General features: G+C 41.9%; 1 protein-coding gene across 2 annotated transcripts in view; it reads right to left on the bottom strand.

Moving 5' to 3' along the window:
• Positions 1 to 20,814, bottom strand: part of LOC144683563 (synaptotagmin-B) — a 254,746-nt gene that overhangs the window by 6,988 nt on the left and 226,944 nt on the right. For both annotated transcript variants that reach the window (XM_078546705.1, XM_078546706.1), the window contains exon 8: positions 8,961 to 9,094. In XM_078546705.1, the coding sequence (XP_078402831.1) occupies positions 8,961 to 9,094 (134 nt within the window). The remainder of the gene's footprint in view (positions 1 to 8,960; positions 9,095 to 20,814) is intronic.

The raw sequence follows: 20,814 nt of genomic DNA, 5'->3' as shown, positions 1-20,814 counted from the left end.
TCCTAACTTTACTCAGTTCTGCCGAAGGGTCATGAGGACTCGAAACGTCAACTCTTTTCTTCTCCGCCGATGCTGCCAGACCTGCTGAGTTTTTCCAGGTAATTCTGTTTTTGTTTTGAGTTTCAAAGTGGTGTGCAAGAACAATGGAACAAAGATGAAAGGGGAAAAAAGGCACATTAGAGTTACTGTGGAGAGCTGTTGAGATAGAGATGGCTGGAAAGCTGTTGACCTGGATGGCTGTTAAGCTGGAGATGGCTGGAGGCAGCTGGAGCTGTTGAAAAGTCTTGGGCTGCAACAAGCAGTTTTATTCTGAAATGAATTCCATAGCAGAGTGGAAGAGGGTAAACGTCATATAGTACACATTTATTGAAGCTACAGCAGTTTGCCTAGTGTGATATTACTGGATTTCATATTTAAACATCTATAAGGGAGTGTTGCCTTGAAAGTGTGCACTGGTGGGTTTGACCAAGTAGAGAGTTTTGGGGAAGTGTTTTGTAAGACTGTAATCTTGTGTGCTTAAGTTTTCTTTTCTTCCTTGTTAATAAAACTTTCACTTTGAATTTTTAAAAACCCAAAAGTGTTACTGGACCTCTTAATGCTGAGATCGGTTCGTTGTCTTCTCAATACCAGAATACAAAAAAAAGGTTGTGTCCCGTAAGTCAAGTTTCCCTCTGGGATTTGGTTTGCGTAGCAATTAACACCAGCTGTGGTCACAACAATTATCACGTAGGGCAGAATCTTTGGCTCGGTGACTGGGGGTGGGGCCCACTTGCCGAAGTGTAAAGTGACGTGTGGTGACATCACCGCACGTCATTTAGATTTTCAGTTTGGCAGGCGCGCACCCGCCGAACTGTCAAAGGTCATTGAAATATTAATTAAACTAAACTAATAAACTGAGCTGCCCATCCAACCTTAAGGTTGACAGGCAGGCGAAGAGCCCAGGCGGCCGTCGCATTTTTCATGGAACCTCATCCATGGGCGGGATGAGGTTTCACAAACATTTTAAAAGTGTTTTACAAGCTTTTAATAAAATTAATGGACCTGTCCCAGCTCATGTGACAGTTTCACATGAGGGGACGTGTCCTTAAAGTTTTTGTTTACCTTTAATCAATGTTTCATAAGTGAAATTAATCTCCCTGAGGCACCTCTGTGCCTCACGGAGATTTCTGCGCTCTTTTGCCCAGCCCACACAACACTTCCGGGTGCGCGTCACACTGAGCAGGCCTTAATTGGCCCGCCCACGTAAGATGGCAGCGCAGACCTGATCGGGGGCGCCAATCGCGCCCACCCCCGCAGAACCCCCCGACAGGGGGAAGATTCTACCCATAATGTTTTAGCTTTGTAACTGGATTGAAATATTTAAAAATGGACCAAATTCCTGCTGAAGTTCATTGTTAGCCATTGAACATAAGGAAATTTGTTTTTGCTGACTTCTGTTCTATTCAGCAGGCCACAGGGATAGAAATACAGTAATCCCATAGATTTTCAGAGCCTGTGGTGTTCTGTACAGAATTAAATCGTTAAACATGGGCTTTAATTCAATTCAGCCGTGAGGAGATTTTTTTGACAGGTTTCAATTATTATTTTTGAAGAGTGTTGACTTGCTGGCAATGTAACATGTAATGATGTTGCCAAACTTTCTTCCCCTGTGCATGGACTTGGAGGTGGGTGGGAAATGAGCTGGACTAAAAGGCCTTTGCTCAACTGCTTACCAGTCTCTCTAAAGGGATGACAAACAGAATGGTTTTCAGGAAAGCTGCCTGTCATATTTCTGTCATGATACATTGCTGGCCATTGTCAAATCAAGGAACAAAACAATACTGCTCCAAATGTAACAGATCAATCTAATTCTCAATGGATCTAGGCTTACAGCCTAGGCCACTAGAGGCAGCAACTGAGAAGAATATCTATTTTAACAGCTGACGTGAATTAGGCATAGACTGAAATTAAAGACCAATTTATGAATTACAATGAATTAGCAATTCTGACCTTCAATCTAAATCCCTTCATGGTTTTGCTGTTCCCTATCTGTGCAGCCATTTTCAGCCTTTTCGTCAAACACTCCATTCCTGCAATTTTGACCTTTTGTACATCTCCTCCTGATCTCACCCACAATTGGTGGCCATGTCTTCAGATGCCAAGGCCCCAGCTTCGGGAGTTCCATTTCTCTACTCCTCGACTTCCCCTTCTCTCAGATCCTTCTTAAACCTGCCTATGACCAAGCTTTTGGTTACTTTATCTAATATCTTTTTCTTTGGCTTGCCATCCACTTATTTCTGACCATGTCTTCTTGAAGCACCTAGGAACATTTTTCTAAGTTAAGGCATTCTATAAACATTAATTGTTGCTTCTAATCTGTATTTGCTGGTGGTGGGTGAGGTTTAAATCTTTTCTACTTACAAAATAAAGACTCTCATATTTTAACAGAAATTTTGCATAGTTTGTAACCTAGATTTTGATGCTTCACCTCCACCTTTTTTGACACTTTATTATTCCCTCTGCCATTCGTATATTTTTCCCCCATCCCCCAACTCTGCTGCAGCATATCAAACCCCCATTACCTCAGAAAATTTGGCTGTTTCTTCATCCCTCCTGATTGCCTCATCTCCTCCTCTCCCATCCTGCTCTCTAACCTTACTCTTCCACATCACCTCCCTCTCATTCCTGTCCCCTTTCTGTCTTGTTTCCTTATTCTCCTCTCCTCCTTTCACCTTCATCCCTTTCCCTTCCACTCATCCTCACCCTGTGCCTCTTCTCTCCTCTTCTCCTGCCCCACCTCGATTCCGTTATCCCCACAGCGTCTAACCTTGCTCTCAACTCCCATATGTAACATCACAGGAGATGATTAGTTCCAAATAAAAACAGAAGTAACAAAATAGACTACACTTTAAGTAACAAGCAATCCAATTTGATGTACGTCCCAGTCAAGGAACACAATCAGTCATGACATATCCTTGAATCATACCAAAAGTGGAGCAATATTTAATCACAAAATAATTCAGGCATCAATATTTTGACTCAAATTCACTTTGCAAATTGAAGATTATTGCATTTGCACAAATACTTCAAGGAATTGATGCCAGAAATGCAAAGTAAAGCTTTCTACATTGGATAATTATCACTAGATACTCATGGGTGCATATTATGCTGAGCAGATGGTCTGTCTTTCACTCAGAGCAGCATTCTGAAGTTGCAGAATGTATTTAACAGATGCATGCCATTTACTAAATACTATATTCATTAATCAAAAATTTACAATTTTAAATTATGTGGCTTTTGTTACTAACATATTAATGTGCATGATGTCTCTTTGAGAGGAAGTTAATTATTATCAGGATCTATACGCCTCATAAAGGAGGGGTTTAGCAACCAAGTAAAAGTATAACATGAAATAAGAACAAAAAATGTTGGAAAAACTCAGCAGGTCAGGCCACACCTGTGGAGAGAAACAGAGATGCTGCCTGACCTGCTGAATTTTTCCGTCATTTTTTGTTCTTGTTTCAAATTTCTAGCGTCCGCAGTATTTAGCCTTTGTGAAAGTATAACATCCCACTTTCCTCAAAAAAGTTGGCTCCCAAAAATTTGATGACATTTAAAGGAAATACAGTTTGAATTGAGTAGACAGTGGATACAGTGGAAGGTTATGGCTGGTACAAGACTGTGAGTGTATTTGTTTATGATGAATCTTTAGGATCAGTTCTATTGATTGGACTAGCAATACAGTTCCTCATTATACTCCATTGGTTCATCATGGGAAAGAATTTCACAGCTTGTTCTGTGAGTGCCGTGTGAAATCCTCTCCTGAAAGAATTGGAGGTACAGTACTGCTAACCTGTGTTTTCAAAAACCAATCTACCATCTTTTAACTGCAGTTCTGAATCATTTGTAGCCTGGATTTTGATGCATCGACTCTACCTGTTTGATGCTTTATATTTCCCAGTTGTTCTGCTAGAGCTCAGGTGCTTTATTATTTATTTCTCTTGGCCTACTTCAGTCCCGACATTCTTGCCTCTCTCTGCCTGTCTGAGTCATGATGTTCTGTCTGTTCTCAATCAGCCACCTGAATTTATAACATTCTGCCACTTCCAATCCATCAGCCCAAGTCCCTGTAACCATCTGCCTGCCTGTCTGACCATGGAACAACAAAAGTAGATACTTCAGCCTCCAGTGAGCAGGGGCACTTAGGAAGGATGTATCATTCTTTTTTAAAGTTAAGAAAATGAATAGGTTTAAAACGCTGGTATGTGAATGTACAGTGACCTTGCTGACATTACGATCAATAATGTGTGCAACAGTTTTATACTGGTATTGAAAGACTTTTGTGAGATCAGGGATTTTAAGTGATGTAGATGTATTATGTCAATCTTGGATGTAGTGATCTGCTGGAGGCAATTGAATGAGGACCTGCCCAAATCAATCATGAGAACCCAAAGTGCGCTGTTGGTTTGAAGGTACATCTGTCCTGCTTTAGTATGACAGTTTATATTTTTAATTACTCAATTTAAGATTTAGCTCAGTGGGTAACTGCACCACTTGGTGTGGTCTTGGTGCCATTTAAGAAGACATAGAAGACTTCAGGTCTGAAGGCCTGGTCTGAACTGGTTCTCAGCCTGAACTGCAGGACCTGGAGTTTCCACAAGGTTGTGCTTTTTTTCTGCACAATTAACCCAAAATTGGCAAAACCAGTGCAAAAGACTAGGGAATATTAACCATGGCGCTAACTGAATTTCCATGAATTTTTCTATGCCAGAAACCCAACTGCCCATGCCCCCAGAGTGAATTAATGACCAGAGTTCATTTCTGCTAAACACACCTGTTTGTAGCTGGCTCTCCCTAAGGGGTCTAAAAGAAAGGAAGGTTTGCATTTTATATCGTGCCTCTCTCAACCACTGAGCATCTCAAAACACTTTACAGCCAGTAAAGTACTTTTGAGGTGTAGCCACTGTTGTAACGTAGGGAACATGGCAGCAAATTTGCACACAGCAAACTCCCACAAACAGCAATATGATAACCAGGTAATCTGTTTTTGTGATGTTGACTGAGAAATAAATATTGGCCAGGACACCAGGGATAACTCCCCTGCTCTTTCTTCCAAATAGTGCCATGGAATCTTTTACACCCGCCTGAGAGAGGCCTCAGTTTAACACGCCGTCAGAAAGGTGGCACCTCCAACAGTGCAGCGCTACCTCAGTACTGCGCTAGAGTACCAGCCTTGATTTTTGTAGCTCATGTCCTGGAGTGGGACTAGAACCTAGAATTTTCCGACTCAGGGGTAAGAGTGCCACCGACTGAGATGCAGCTGACACACACCATAAAAATTAAATTATTTTTAGACACAAGGATACCAATAGGCACCCGTTTAAAGCTGTTAACTTTTTGTTTTCATTTCCTAAGAAACTGACTACTGTACACCAATATAAGTAGCCAATGGTTTGTATAGCGGTGAATGGAGAAAAAAAAAGCACTTCTCAAAACTAGCACAATTTTGAGTGCAAATTGTGCCTGGATTGCAGATTGCACCCAGAGTGGGAAACTAGCCCAGGGTTTGTAAGCTGGGAAAGAGAAACATGGGACCTTGCTGACGTTTGCTGGCCTATGACCAGTGGTAGACAGGATTGGATTTGTTTTTGTTGCCTCTGCAGCCCACCAGAGTTGTGGAAAATGGCTACTTGGTATTGAGTTGGATTTCTGCAACAACGAGGGGAACTGAGCCTCAGGACAAACAAAGAACAGAAATATCAAAATGGAGATTGCTCAACTGACCTCTGCTTTATTATTTCGTACACATTACCCCTTTATGATCAGCACAATTACATGGGGAATAAATAGAATTATATCGAAATTTATGACGCCATTTGGGCCAACAGATCTTTGCTGATGTTTATGGTCTACATGACCCTGCTCCCACTTTCGTTCATCTCACCATATTCTTCTATTCCTTTCCGCTTGTCAATATTTAGCTTCCCCTTAAAGGCATGATGTGAGGACTGGCTTAGCAACATTATAAACCAGGCTGATCTTCAGCTATCAGGACCTGAGACACGTGGATGGGACAGTGATAAATAATTTCAACTCCCTTGGGCATTCACAATCTGCAAACACTTGAATAGAAGTGCTGCCAAATGGCACTGAGAGAATGGAAAAACAGAGAGCATCCATAGTATAAAGAGAATTCCTTTAATGCGGTGCCTGTTTGGAGAACTGATCTGCAGAGGTGGAACCAAGAGGCTACCACAGAAACCGCTGCTTGTTTTAAATATTTATTTAACCATCTGCTTTAGGGTGACCTGGCAGGAAGTCCTGATTTAATATTAAAACCTAATTGTTTTAACACATTAACAGGTGCAATCTGTGATACTCAGAATTCCAAACTCCAATTTCATTGAAATTTTCCATCTGGAAGAACGGAGTGGTGTGTACCAAAAATCTAATATCAAATAGATGCTGTGGAAGTGGTGTGCCGTATTGATGTATAAGACGCTGTACATCAGTGGGAAGAAAGAAATGATTTGCATTTACATATCACCTCTCACAACCTCAAGCTTACCCAAAGTATTTTTGAAAGTAGTCATTGTAGCAAAATGTAGAGACGTGACTCCCAATTTGTACACAGCATGATCCCATAAGCAGCATTGTGAGAATGGCCAGGTTATCTGTTTTAGGAACGTTGCTTGAGGGATAAATATTTGCCTATTCTTCTTCAACATATTGCGACCTGAGTGTGCAGACAGGGCCTCTGTTTAACATCTCATCTGAAAGACAGCTCCTCTGATAATACAGCACTCCCTCACTACTGTACAGAAGTGCCAGCTTAGATTTTATGCTCATGTCTCTGGGGTGGGACTTGAACATACAACTTTCTTACTCAAAGGCATGAATGCTACCACTGAACCCCAGCTATGGGCTGGAGTACTTACTCAGAATACTACTTCATACCCACATCAAGTGACTGACCTCTGAAGTACCTTTAATCAGCTACACAGAGAAGCAGCAATCAGTTTCTAGTACAATGGAAAAGTTGGCAGTAAAGTCATCTTGGGCACTTAACACTTTGAACATGGACATTGGCAGAAAACTGTTGTTTTTTCATTTATTCTTTATTCACAGGCAAGGCCAGTACTTGTTGCCCATCTCTAATTGCCCTTGAACTGAATGGCTTGCTAGGCCATTTCAGAGAGTAGTTAAGAGTCACGTGTAGGCCAGACCAGGTAAAAATGGCAATTCCCTGAAGGGCATTCGTGAACCAGATGGGTTTTTATGACAATCAAAGACAATTTCATGGTCACCAATTTTGAGACAAGCTTCAATTCCAGATTTTATTAATTGAATTTAAATTCCAGCAACTGCCAAGGTGGGATTTGAGCCCATGTCAAATTCTAACTGAATTCAAACTATCATGGTAGAGGCTGAACTCACATTTTCTGGATTATCAGTCCAGTAACATAACCCCTCTTCTACCCTTAAAATTGCCAGAAGAATCATGAGAATGATATGGCTCGACACGCTCTTCAATTTTCTCTCTATCTCTTCCAAGCAGTGCCTCTCCTCCTCCAAGCAGTTCAGCTACGTAACAACAATTACTATACCTCATAAATCACTGCATGCAAAGCTCTTTGAGGTATATTTATGTGAATTGTAATAAAAGAATGAATAAAGTCTTTCCAAATGCCATAAAAAGTTCATCTTGGCTGTTCCATTGGGAATGAATGCAGACAGATGCTGTAATGGAACCCCCTAGTGATATATGTATCACTCTATATTAAGAACAGATTTCCCTTCTGTTAGAAAGTTCATTTGATAGAGATTCCAGCTGATTCTCCCACTCTGCTGAAAATAACATTTCCTGACATGAAACTGTGTTGGAGGTTGTTCTCTTTAAAATTAGAATATGGACGGCAAAACATTAAATGCAGTTCTGTAAAAATCCATTCCCTGGGTCCATTCACAGCAGCATTACAATACATCTTCCCTCAAACGCTGCCTGCCATTTTGAACAGCAGCCACTGGCCCAAGGCTTCTGGTGCTGAAATGACCGCTGTAGGTACTGCATTCAAATCCTGCTCCATGGAACAAATACAGCTGAGCAGAATATAAGGGGATTGTTCTGTGGGGCCATTCATTTAAGGAAAAAGGACAAAAAAGAGAAACATGGATCATTCATTGCTAAACGGTAATCATAGGAGACTACCTGAATCAACATTGAGCGTTTAGGAAGAGGAGTCAGCCATTCAGCCCCTCAAGCCTGCCCTACTATTCAATTAGAGCATGGTTGATGTGTACCTCAACTCCAATTTTGGCTGTAGCTCTATATTCCTAGATAAATCTGACTGACTAACAACCAGCAATCTCAGTATTGAAAGCTCCAATTGACCCAGCATCCACAGTCATTTGTGGGAGAGAATTCCAGATTCCCACTAATCTTTGTGTGACAAAGTGATTCCTGCTTTCCCTCCTAAAAATAACTTGGCTAAATTTTAAAATTATGTCCCTTCATTCTTAATTTCCCTACCAAAGGAAATCACTTCCCTGTACATACCTTTTTGAATCCTATTAACATTTAAATGTCTTTATTAGATCACCCTGCAATCTCCTACAGAAGAACTAGCAGCTAACTTTATGTAATCTGCCCTCATAATTTAACCCTCTACCCTGGCATTATTCTAGTGAATTATTATTCTAGTGGTTAATTGTTTTCTTAAAGGCAGAGAAAGAAGGACAAACCTTCTTGTGGGTGATTGTCAAACACTTAACATGTAGCATAGTTTGTATTGGAACAAGCAGGAAAATCATTATTATGTAAGATGATGTACTGAGGAAAGTAATGTTTATCTCAACAAGTTACACAAATATGCAATTTTTTTTATGACAGCACTGTTGAGGTGTTTGATCAGGATTTTTTTGTTTTGTTGACCACACGAAGGGTGCTGTTTTTCAGCACGCTAAATGCTAAATAGTTTTACCTGTATTTGTTCGAATGGAATTTCAAAGCTGAATGATTCATTGTAGTAAGGGTTCAGCGTGTTTTTCTTAACTGTGGTTTTCTTCTTCTTGAGCCGTTTTCCATTCTGCAGCAGATGTATCTTTACGTAAGGATCTGAAAAATAAAATAGTCATCCCTTAAGTAATCAATTCACAAATAAGAAGTTAAAGTATATTAGCCTGAAAATGGCAGCATAGTGACGGTGTGTAATGTTGCTCAATAGGTAGCACATTTGCTTCTCTGATTCCTGATATGACACTTCCTGGTTTCACTTATGCTATCTAGGATGAGACGCTGAGTGCTGGAAGTTAGCTTGTAGGAAAGGTCAGAGGCCATATCTCCTCGGGTTGCTTTTGTGCATCACACGCATGCATTCTTCAGGGCTCTCTTCTCGGCCCAGCCACCTTCAGCTACTTCATCAATGACCTTCCCTCCAACCGAAGGAGGGAAGCAGGGATGTTCACGAATGACTGCACAGTTTTCAATTCCATTTGCAATTCTTCAGATAACAAAGCAGTCATGAAGCATCCTTCATGAACCATTAGGCTTGGGCTGATAAATGACAAGTAACATTCATGTCACACAAGTGCCAGGGAATGACCTTCTCCAACAAGACAAAGTCATTGGCATTAGCATCAACCCCCACCATCAACTAACTGCAGTCACTGTTGACTAGCTATGCATATTCTCTGGCTACTGGAGCAGATTAGAGGCTGGACTCCCTGCAGCAAGTAACTCATCTTCTGACTCCCTAAAGCCTGTCCATCATCTACAAGGCACAAGTCAAGAGTGTAATGGAACAGTCTCAATTTGCCTGTATGAGTGCAGCTCAAACAACAGTCAAGTAGCTTACCGTAATCCAGGAGCACTTTATTGGCACCCCATCCAACACATTAAACATTCACTCCCTCCATCACAGGTGCACAGTGCTAGAAGTGTGTGCCATCTACAAACACTGCATCAACTTGCCAAGGCTTCCTCAACAGCACCTTCCCAGCACACAGGAATACCACCACCTGCAAGTTCCCCTCCAAGTCACACATCATTCTGACTTGGAGCTATATCTCAGTTCCTTCATTGTCTCTGGGTCAAAATCTTGGAACTCCCTCCCTAACAGCACTGTTGGTATACCTACACAACATGGTCTACAGTGGTTCAAGAGGTGGCTCACCACCACCTTCTCAAGGGTAATTAGGGTTGGGCAATAAATGCTGGTCTAGCTAGTGAGGTCCACATCATTTGAATAAATCATTTCCTTCCAATTCAGGAGTCGTATTACCAAAGTCTCAGAACAGTGGCCTTGTCAATGGTGCAAAGTGCAGGAAGACTTTGAGAGAGGTGTGGACAGGAATGCAATAAATTAGTAACTAAATAAAGACTGAACTCTCTGATTGCAACTCAGGAATATTTCAATACTCAGACATGTGTTATAATATAAGAAATGTTTTGTTTTATAATTCACAAAAGAACCATGTGCAGATGAAAAACCTTTCTTTACACAATGAGTTGTGATTTGGAATGCATTGCCTGAGAGGCTGGTGGAAGCAGATTCAACATTAGCTTTCAAAAGGAAATTGGATATACACAGTCCTTGAAATTCTCCGAGTGAAGTTAATTGGATAACTCTCCCAAAGAGCTGACACAGGCTGCTATTACTCTGTGCTTCTACGAACTTTCTCACTCATTTCACAAGCATCAAAAGCTTGCTATTTCATCCTCTTACACTCTATTCCCAAAGCATCCCAACTTGTTGATCAGCCATTACTTCTGTTCCTTTCAAACAAATTGTCTGCAGGGTTAGTGTAAGACATATCCAGAACTGTGATAACTCTGTGCTTAGCCAGCTGGAGGTGTGTGGTTCAGACTGGCTTTGTGTTTGAGGGGTATATTTTCCTCCCCTGGCTCTCCCTTCCCAAAGTATTCTACGTTATTGATCACCCCAAGTTTGTTCCACCAACAGCTGTCAACTTAGAATGACAGGCAGCCCTGAGGCTTAAAACATTCAACCATCTGCTTTTCAAATGAATAATATAAAGCGAACACTGCACAGTCACTGAGGTGCATAGAACTCGACTGCATGTGAAAAATGACTCTCTAGGTGAAACAGCTGGATTGCAAGCTTCTCTTCACTTGGCTATCCCTGGAGTCACACTGAAGATCAGTCTGTTATATAGAAAACAAGCCTTAAAGCCAAAGTGCTGCAGAGAAAATAACTTTGATTAATTTACTCAGGAATTTCTAAACTACAGTCATAGATGAAAAACAAACAAAATTCCACAGAAGTGAAATATTGCATGCTGGGTTAGCAGAACCAGGTACAAATCTTTCAGAAAATCAGAATACTGTAGATCTGAAATAAAAGCAGAAAATGCCAGAAATACTGAGCAGGTCAGCCAGTGTCTGTGGAGAGAGACCTTTCATCGACCTGAAATGTTAACCCTGGTCTCTCTCCACAAATCTTTCAAACTTGCTAAACTATATTTTTAGGGTTTAGTGTATCTCAGGAATCCTCAAGCAAACTGTGGGGTTGGATGAACAATCAGTGGATGTACTTGCAGACTGATAGGTCATGATATGAATGCTCTTTTCATGACTGTAACCTTCTTTACACCAGCGTATAAGTAGCTATTCATAGAATCATGGAAATTTACAGAACAAAAAGGTCATGGCATCTGTGCCAATTTGAAAAAAAGAGCTATCCAGTCGATTTCCACCTTCCAGCTCTTGGTTCATAGCCTTGTAGTCTATGGCACCTTAAGTGCCTGTACAAGTACTTGACAAATGCAATGACGTTTTCTGCCTCTACCACCCTTTCAGGTAGTTAGTTCCAAACCCCTCTGGGTGAAAAAAACTCTTCTTGATTCTCTAACCTTCTATCAATTACTTTAAATCTATGCCCCCTGGTTACTGACTTCTCTGCCAATGGACCTGAAAATGGACCTATCCACTCTACCTAGGCCCCTCATAATTTTATACACCTCAATTAAATTTCTCCTCAGCCTCCTCTGTTTCAAAGAAAACAATGCCAGCCTCTCTAATCTTTCCTCCTGGCTAAAATGCTCAGTCCTGGAAACATCCTTGTAAATCTCTTCAATGTTTTTTCTACTGTGATCTCATCTGTACTACAATGTGGGGACCAGAACTGTACACAGCACTTGAGTTGTGGCCTAGCTAGCATTTTACACAATTTTAGCATACCTTCCCTGCTCTTATACTCAATGCCTTGGCCAATAAAGGAAAGTATCCAACATGCCTCCTTAACCGCCTTACTTACCCCTCTTGCTATATTCAGGGATTTGTGCACATGCACACCAAAGTCCCTGTTTCTCTCAGTATCCTACCATTTATTGTATGTTCCCTTTCTTTTTTTGGCCTCCTCAAATGCATTAACTCGCGCTTCTCTGGATTGAATTCCATTTACTACTTTTTGCTCACCTGACTATTGATATTTTCTTACAGTCTGCAGCTTTCTTCCTTACTTATCAAGCACATTGCCCCCTACATTTAAATCTACACAACAGGAGGATTTTATGACTGCAACCCATGTGATGGTGGATTATATAATATTCTGTACTGAATGTGAGTTGCTGCAAATCAACTCAGGTTTACTTCTGTATAAACCATTGTAATAATGTCAATCTGTTCTGATGGAAGGTAATTGACCTGAAATGTTAACTCTGCTTCTCTCTCCACAAATGCTGTCTGTGTGTTTCCAGCATTTTCTGTTTTTATTTCAGATTTTTGGCATTCACAATATTTTGTTTTTGTATTAAGGTCAGTGATTTGGTAGGGTGAGAGATATCACCTGGACTTGTGACATTCCCATCTGATAGCGGTACTGACATTCATGGCCAACATAGAAACCAGCCTTCTTGTAAAACTTTTTTTTAAAAAGGCATTAATGAATATATTTATTTATATATAAAAGTTACATTTTATATAGTAACAATACAAGAGATTCGGTTTCTGATTGGAATTTAATCCAAGTTTAAACAATGAGTTTGAATGGTAACTTCCTTGAGTTTGGGTTAAAGCAGTAAGTTTGTTGATAAAAGCTCCTTTGTTGGGGATCTACATGACCCAGCACTGCTCAGATGGCAATGTGAATGCAACAAGGACCAATGCTGTACAGTATTTAACATGTATATTCATCAGGTAAGTGTTGCTGCCATTCGGTAATAATGGCAAATTGTTCGTTTAAACTTTGTGATGCCAGAAGCTGACTTCACTTGGTTCGCAAATAATCTGTACGCCGGGTATTCTGTATTGAATTCACTTCTGCAGCACATGGACTCACCCCGTCACTCCCACCACCCCCAGCCACCCCCACCCCCACCCCCATCTTGTGGCATGCATGGGCTGACTTGAAGGTTGTTTTTCTATCAGATAATTAATACATTTCCACAACATCTGTGGTGTTATAGTAACAGCATTGAGCCCTTCCCTAGTGATTGGCGCAGTTTAGCAAAGACTATCCTTTTGAGGTTCTGTGTTTGCAATTAAGTATACTCCTGATGATATTGCTTTGTAACTGTTGTAGTCTTTACAGCAGCTGATATTCAAACACTCTTTCCACACAATTCTATACTGATCAATGTGAGGCAAACTTGATGCATTATGCCCGTGACTGCTGCGTTGTGAGAAAGGCAGGGGCTGGCACTGTTGATTTCTTGCTGGTTAGTTTGGCCGTGTGGCGTTCTACAGACTGTGCTGATTGAATTGATGCTTGGGCTCTATCCCAGATTCATTATCTTGAAGGCTAGTTATTTGTGTTCATTAACAACAGATTTCATTTCCATAAGGAAGGAGCAAATAAAATGGTATTAGCTGCCTTTAAAGTGAATTGATTTATCACCAGGCACTGAAGAGCTCCCGTCACATCCCCAGCCAATACCTGGTCAACTATTTCAGCTGGGTATGACTGCATGTAGAAAAGTCTCTTGGAATGTGAACATCCCTTGTGGAGCTCATTAATAAAACAAATGAATTGTGTTGCTCCTAACTCCAGTTTTGATGCTGCTTCAGTCAAATGATCTGTTTTGAGTTGCAACCTTTTGATGTAGTGCCGTTGAGACATGAATAGCACTGGAGACTAATTTGGCTTCATTTTCCTGGATTGCAGTGTATCTCCTAATATAGGTAGATGCAGCTACCCATCTGAAACCTGAAGAATGAAGCAGGGCTGCTTCAAAGCTCAGTCACCAGGCTGCTTAGCTTTCCCGGATCACATTCAGATGCTTCTGGTAGATGATGATGTTTTGCTGTATGTTTTTCATTGTAGAAAAAGGAGGAAGTACCCATGAATGGAAATAATTGAACTCCCATCTTTTGTTTCATTCAGCTTTCTCCCCATCTTGCTTGAAGGTATTGTCTCAGACTAATGTATCATCCCACATGCACAAGCACCTCTGTGGGACCAAGCCAAAGTGGCAATCCTCTAAGTGAACCTATATTTTGAGCAATGGAACACCATTGAATATCACAAGTGACTCAGCTCCTGTCACCAATACCTCAACCACACCCCCCACCACCACACCCATCCCCCCACCCCAACATCCATGTAGGCACTTTTTGTCAGGTACCACTGGATAATAGTTTATCTACCCCCACCCCCAGCTTGGGTCATTGAAGCAACCGTAGCACCTCCACTGTTGCACCGACTGAAAGCTAACGCTGGAAATTTCCCTGAAATTTTCCTGATCCAATGGCCCAGTGCCATATCACATTTTCCACTTAGCCTCCAGTAGGATAACAAATTGCATAAATGTGTGCAGAAAAGAAGAAATATATGGCATTTGGGAAAAGTAAGTTCTAAACATTTGTAACAGATTTCCTCCCTTGTTAAACAACGAAGAAGAAAATACAAAGGGGTTAAAATTCAGGGCAGGATTTTCCCTGCAGAGTTCCGAACCCCGCCGTCTGGCTGAAATATGGGTCAGAAGCCCATTGTGTGGAAAATAGTCCCCCCTTGTGACTTTCCCCGGTGTTGCCATTTAATGGCCAGAGGGCAGGTTCATTGTCCCAATTGAAGCTGGAGGGCCAGAGGCCTTCCAGATTGGAAGAAACTGGAGGCTGTAATGAAAGGTAAGTAAGGGAGAGGGTGCTTCGAAATGGACTTGCCCTCTCTCCAACTTCATAAAATCTAAATTAAAAAATGGCTTTTGCAGCCAGGTCATCACTGTGGGGGACAACCCCATTATATGGCAGCCTGCAACTGCTGCAGTACTCAGGCAGGCAGGGAGGGGAGTGCTGCACCCACCAGTCTGCCACCGGGAGGCTGCCTCCAAGCAGCTAAACTGCCCCCTGTTGCCTGCGGGATGCTGGAGGCCAATTAGAAAATCCCAGAAGGCCTCTGTTAATTGACCTTAAGTTGTCCTTAATGAGCCACGTGCGCTACTCACCACATGCTGGCAGGTAGCCTTGCTTTCCCCCATTCCACCCCTGCAGAAATGGCCTAGAGGCGTGATGGAACCAGGGAACTGGCCTATCAACTGGTGGGTTAAATTTGGTTCCTGCCTGTCTCCATTCCCAGCCCCAGCGGCCAGTGGGGGCTGAAAATCCTGCCCAAGTTCAGGAACAGTGATGGTCAGTAATGAGTGAGGGTAGGTGTATAGGGCCATGAGCATTCAAACTCCACCTGGCCTCACCAGAATGAGTCGCATTGCAATTTTTGTCCAATTTTGGGGTGGGTTGCAACTTTCCATGTAGGGGGTCGCTGGTTAGGCTGCTCTTCATCCCATACTACACTCTTCCCATTGATAGCTTAAAGCTGTGTCGGAGCTCTACAACTGACGTAGGATCCCCAAATTAAATATTGAATGATGGCTCCACTTGTTATGGTTAGGAGTGTTTTCCCCTGGTTGAAAGCCTGCCTGTATTGAGTTAGACAGGCCTCAGGCAGCTAGTGAGCTGTAGGGGTTTTATTTTTTAAAAATGTCTTTCTATCCTCCCACTTTTCAATCTGAATGGGGTGATATGCAGATGAAAGTCACCCCCATTAGAGAGAAAGGGATCAAGCCATTCAGTTCCAAGAGAAGTTTGACTGTATATTTTATAGCTATCAATGAGTTTAAATATCCTTTGTCTCAGGCATATTTTTAAAAGTATTTCACAGCCTGTTTTGTTCAAATAGAACAGTTTATCTGAATCCAGAGAGAGGAGACAGTCAAAGAAACTGACAGGTGGGCAATGCCAAACTATAAAGGTTGGTGTTGTGCGTAGTCCAGTTTACACCGCAAATTAGCACAACTGACAAAATTGTTAATGAGCTACCGGGTACACTAACAATAGCGCTATATTTATCTCAAGCACATTTGAATGGGTATTACTTGTGCGAGTTAAACTAAGGAACGTGTTACTTTAAGGAATTTCCAATTTATCACACTTCATAAACAAGTGTCCAGCCTTGAGGGAAGTTTGAAAGCAATTATGCTAATTAACTTCTATTGTACTCTATCTTTCGGCCATAAAGCAGTAATATTATCACTGGTGAATAGCTAAGAAGCTAGGAAATGTTATCTGTGAAAAATTCTGCTGTAGGGCAATTCTGCAGCCAATTCTCTCTCTGAATGGGACGCTTGCCACTACTGTGTTGAGCTATTGTTGGCACTCAGAGCAGCAGCAATGAATTTGACTGCAGGCTTCCACGTTGCTAATGTGCACAGTATAATTATTTTATCTGCTCAGTTTTTGAGGGAGGGGGGCAAGGAAAGCAAATTTTCTTGTTATCTTTCTCAAACATGGTGAAATTAGCAAAAGTAATGCGTAAAAACATTACATAAAATAGAAATATACTTGGAATAGAAAAGACAAAAACATTCCACTATTAGTAGATAAAAGGTGCAAATCCTGGTGTGGGCCGATGCTGAGATATTGACCGATAAAAGAGTGAAGGACTCACCCCTGATGTTCTTTCGCATTTGTTTTATTCTTGAATTAAGATTTATGACGTGGAAGTTCTATTTTTATAGAAACAGTAGATAAGAATATGGATGAAGTGAAACTGAATTTAGTCATTTCAACCCTGAAATACCACCTCCATTAATGTGAGGTACACCTATGTGGCAACCTTTGACCCAGAAGCAGTTCAGTAAGGAGAATTTGAAATTTCTTTAAAATGTCTTATTTTGTTTATTTGTTCATGGGATGCGAACATCATTGGCTGGGCCAGCACTTATTGCCCATCACTAATTGTCCTTGAGAAGATGGTGGTGAGCTGCCTTCTTGAACTGCAGGGTCTGTGGAGTCTGTAATTCATTTTAAGAATGTTTGACAAGCAGTTTTCAGGGCATCAATTGTAATTTTCTTGTACAATATGAAATAATGGTCCATGTGAATTGGTGACTCTTGATTTGGAAGCGGTACCAACATGAAGGAAGTTAAGGAAGAAGTTGTGTGGCTGACAGACACAAAGGAAAGCTGCAGGCACAAAGGAGAACTACAAGTAGAGGACTTGGGAGGGTGAAGGCCCAGATGCAGCCACAAAGTAAAAGGAGACAGAGACAGATGGAGGAACATGCAGAGTTCTTGTGAGGAGAAGAAGCAAATCACTCTCCGGAAGAGGTCAGTTTTTCTGTTTGGTAGAAAAGGAGACAGGATTTCTTGGAGGTACTGTCTAAGTTGGCTAAAAAGTCTAAAACCTGGAAAGCTGTGTAAATAGCTCAGAGGTGCTAAACAGCTGTATGTCTTCCCAGAAGTAGCCAACCCTTGAAATGGGGTGTTATTCATCGGTCAGTTGAAAAGGAACTCTAGAAAGCTATGCCACCTGGACTGTCATGACCCGAAGGAGAGAGGGTTCATGGAAGTGAGACTGGCTGATGATAATCATACCCATTAAACTCGGAGGTGAAAGTTGCTGTCAGATAGGACTCCTGACCTACCCTGTGTGTGAATAAAGAACAGCATATTATGGAATTGCATGACTACATAGTGCCACAGTTGTGCAGGGAATGATGTGGATACTTGTGCTGTGAGAGACATATCTGTCTGTTAATTCAAATTTAATTTGCATTGGTTCTGATTTGTGTTAAAGTAAACGCTTTCAAAAGTAGAATCATCTTGTTAATCTCTTCATTTGGGATTATTCACTAAATTTGGTTATTTTGGTTTACAGATTCCCCAAAGGGATCATAACACTTAATATGAAGTATCCTGGATGGAAGGAGGCCAACTTTGCTGATAACTGAGCTATGATTTATTTATAGACATCATATAAAGTACAGGGTAGAGATATTGAAATAGGAAGCATAGCTTGAGAGATCCTGTTAGCATCAAAAAACTGCTTATGCATAGCAAATTCAGGATATACCCTTCAAAAGAGTTCTATAGTTTTACTGCCCAGAAACAAACATCAAACACTGCCTGGTAATTGTATTCAGTTGCTGGGTTTATGTGTTACTCTGGTTTTGAAAACAGTGGAAAATTACATCAAACCTCATTAAATTTTAAAGCATCAAACAAACAGTCTTTTCTCTAGAAAAGAGAAGTCTCATCATTGATCTGATTGAGTTCTCTAAAATAATGAAGAGGTAGATGTCTAGAAGATATTTCCTTTTGTGGGAAAGTTCAAAACTACAGGCCATAAATATAAGATAATCACTAATCAAGCCAGAAGGGAATTCAGGAGAAAACTGTTTACTTGGATGGTACTGAGAATGTGGAACTCACTATTCCTTGGACTGGTTGAGGCGACTAGCATAGATGCATTTAGAAAAATCTAGTTAAGTGCACAAGGGAGAAAGGAATATAAGGATATCTTGATAGGATGAGATGAGCGATGAGATGAAGCATATAAAATATTGTTAAGTCCCAGTTGGCATATTGAGAGAAATTCTGGGCATCACATTTTAGGAAGAATGTCAAGGCTTTGGAGAGGCTGCAGAGGAGGAGATTTACTAGAATGATATCAATAATGTGAGATTTTAGTTTTGTAGAAAGACTAGAGAAGCAGGGATTGTTCTCAGAGTAGAAAAGTTAAGGGAGATTTGATAGGGATGTTCAAAATCATAAACAGTTTTGGTAAGAATAAGTAAGGAGAAATTCTCTCCTGCAGAAGCAGGGTCCATAATCAAGGGATGGAGATTTAAGTTAGCGATCTTTTTTCCTTACAAACTAAATTTTCCTCTCTGAAGTTCTTGAACATGCTGTCACCTCTCAAATCCATGTTTACTGTTCCTGGAACTCAATGTTTGAATCCTCCCAATCAGATTCCCATCTATGCCACAGTATTGAAACAGGCTTTATCAAAGACACAAATGACACCCTATGGGTGGAATCATCCCAGATTTGCACTAGGTGTGGTAGCAGGCGGGTAAAATGACGCTTTACCTGCTGGCCGCAATGGCAGTTTTACACGCCGTAGCATCCCAAACCTGCCGCATTAATTATGCATTCCCTGGAAACACACCATTTCCATGGCGGGTGGGCTCTTATTCGCCCACCACGCTATCATCTCGCCACTTCATCATGCCAGCCGCCATATTTAAAGTGTAGCCACACGCACACCTCGGTGTTTCCAGCCCATGACTGCTGCAAAGACGACATAGCTCTGAAAAGGCAAAAAACTGCAGCCCCCAGGTCCAATGACACGCCCCCTGAGCACTTTTTGGATGCAATGGAGGTTTGCCGTGATGGCCACACGATGGGCAACATTACCAATCCTGTTTGGGAGGCAGTGGCAGTGCTGGTCAGTGCTATGCAAAAGAGGACAGCCACCCAGTGCCACAAGAAGATGAATGATCTCTTCCCTTCTGCCAGGGTAAGTCACTCTTCTCATCACTCTCAACTCTCACAATGACAAACCCATCACACATCCACAAGGACCTCACTCACTGCCTGTTCAAGGGACATCACCATTCACTCTCTCACACACACACCTTCATTGTCCTCATCCCGTCAATGGGACCACTCACTATCCACATATGCCAGGCATACTTATCATCTGGCCTGGCAGGTGTCCTGCTTACACTCTCTCCATCTCTATTCATGCAGGGCAAGCTGGCACACAACAAGAGGGAGAGGTCTCAGCCTGGTAGAGGAATGCCCGATATCAAAGCTCCAACAGACTTTGAAAACAGAGCCATCCAGCTGGCCGGTGAGGATCTGGACCAGTCCTGTGCTGACGGTGAGGTCGGCGGTGCTCTACCAAGTGAGGATCCAGCAGTGCAACATCCATCAGACAACCATGCTGTGAGTGATGTGTCCTGTTTCACAGGCCACTGCCACGCACTAATTATCTCCCCTTGCTTCCACAGGCATATCTTGGAAACAGCCGATGGAGTCCATGACCCAGGGCCTCCAATCAAGCCCCAAAGAAACCTCTGAAGAGGAATCTGAAGGCACCCTCCTTGAAGTCCTGTCACAGCGCACACCCACACCCTCCACCCCAGCGCAGAGATACACACCTCAGTGGGACCTAGTTTTAGAGTAGCCTTGAGATTACAATCTGGTGAGGACTTCACATTTTCTGATCCACAGCAGATGTCCGGCACTCAGAAGACTGCTGGAGGCCAGAAATTTGCTGAGTCCAAGTCAGATGATGAGCCTCTGGACTTGATCATGTCACAGTTACTGGAGCTGCAAAAGCAAGTTCAGGAATGTCAGGAAGGGATGTCCGCTGCAATCCTCAGATTGCAAGGCACGATGGAGGAGTCCATCCGCCTTCAGGCTGAGGTGATAGCGCCAGCATGCCAACACACCGAGGTCAATCCTGGTAAGATGGCAGCCGTCATGGAGACCTTGGTCCAGGACATCACTCCTGCACTGCTACGCGGGCTCAACTCTATTGTTGATGCCATAGTTGGCCTCCCACAGTGTGTATGCAAGAGGTGCAGGGC

Source organism: Cetorhinus maximus, chromosome 8 (genome assembly GCF_964194155.1).
Source record: "Cetorhinus maximus chromosome 8, sCetMax3.hap1.1, whole genome shotgun sequence".
NCBI lineage: Eukaryota > Metazoa > Chordata > Chondrichthyes > Lamniformes > Cetorhinidae > Cetorhinus > Cetorhinus maximus.
The sequence above is the reverse complement of the archived record's forward strand: the minus strand, read 5'-3'. Positions and strand labels throughout refer to the sequence as shown.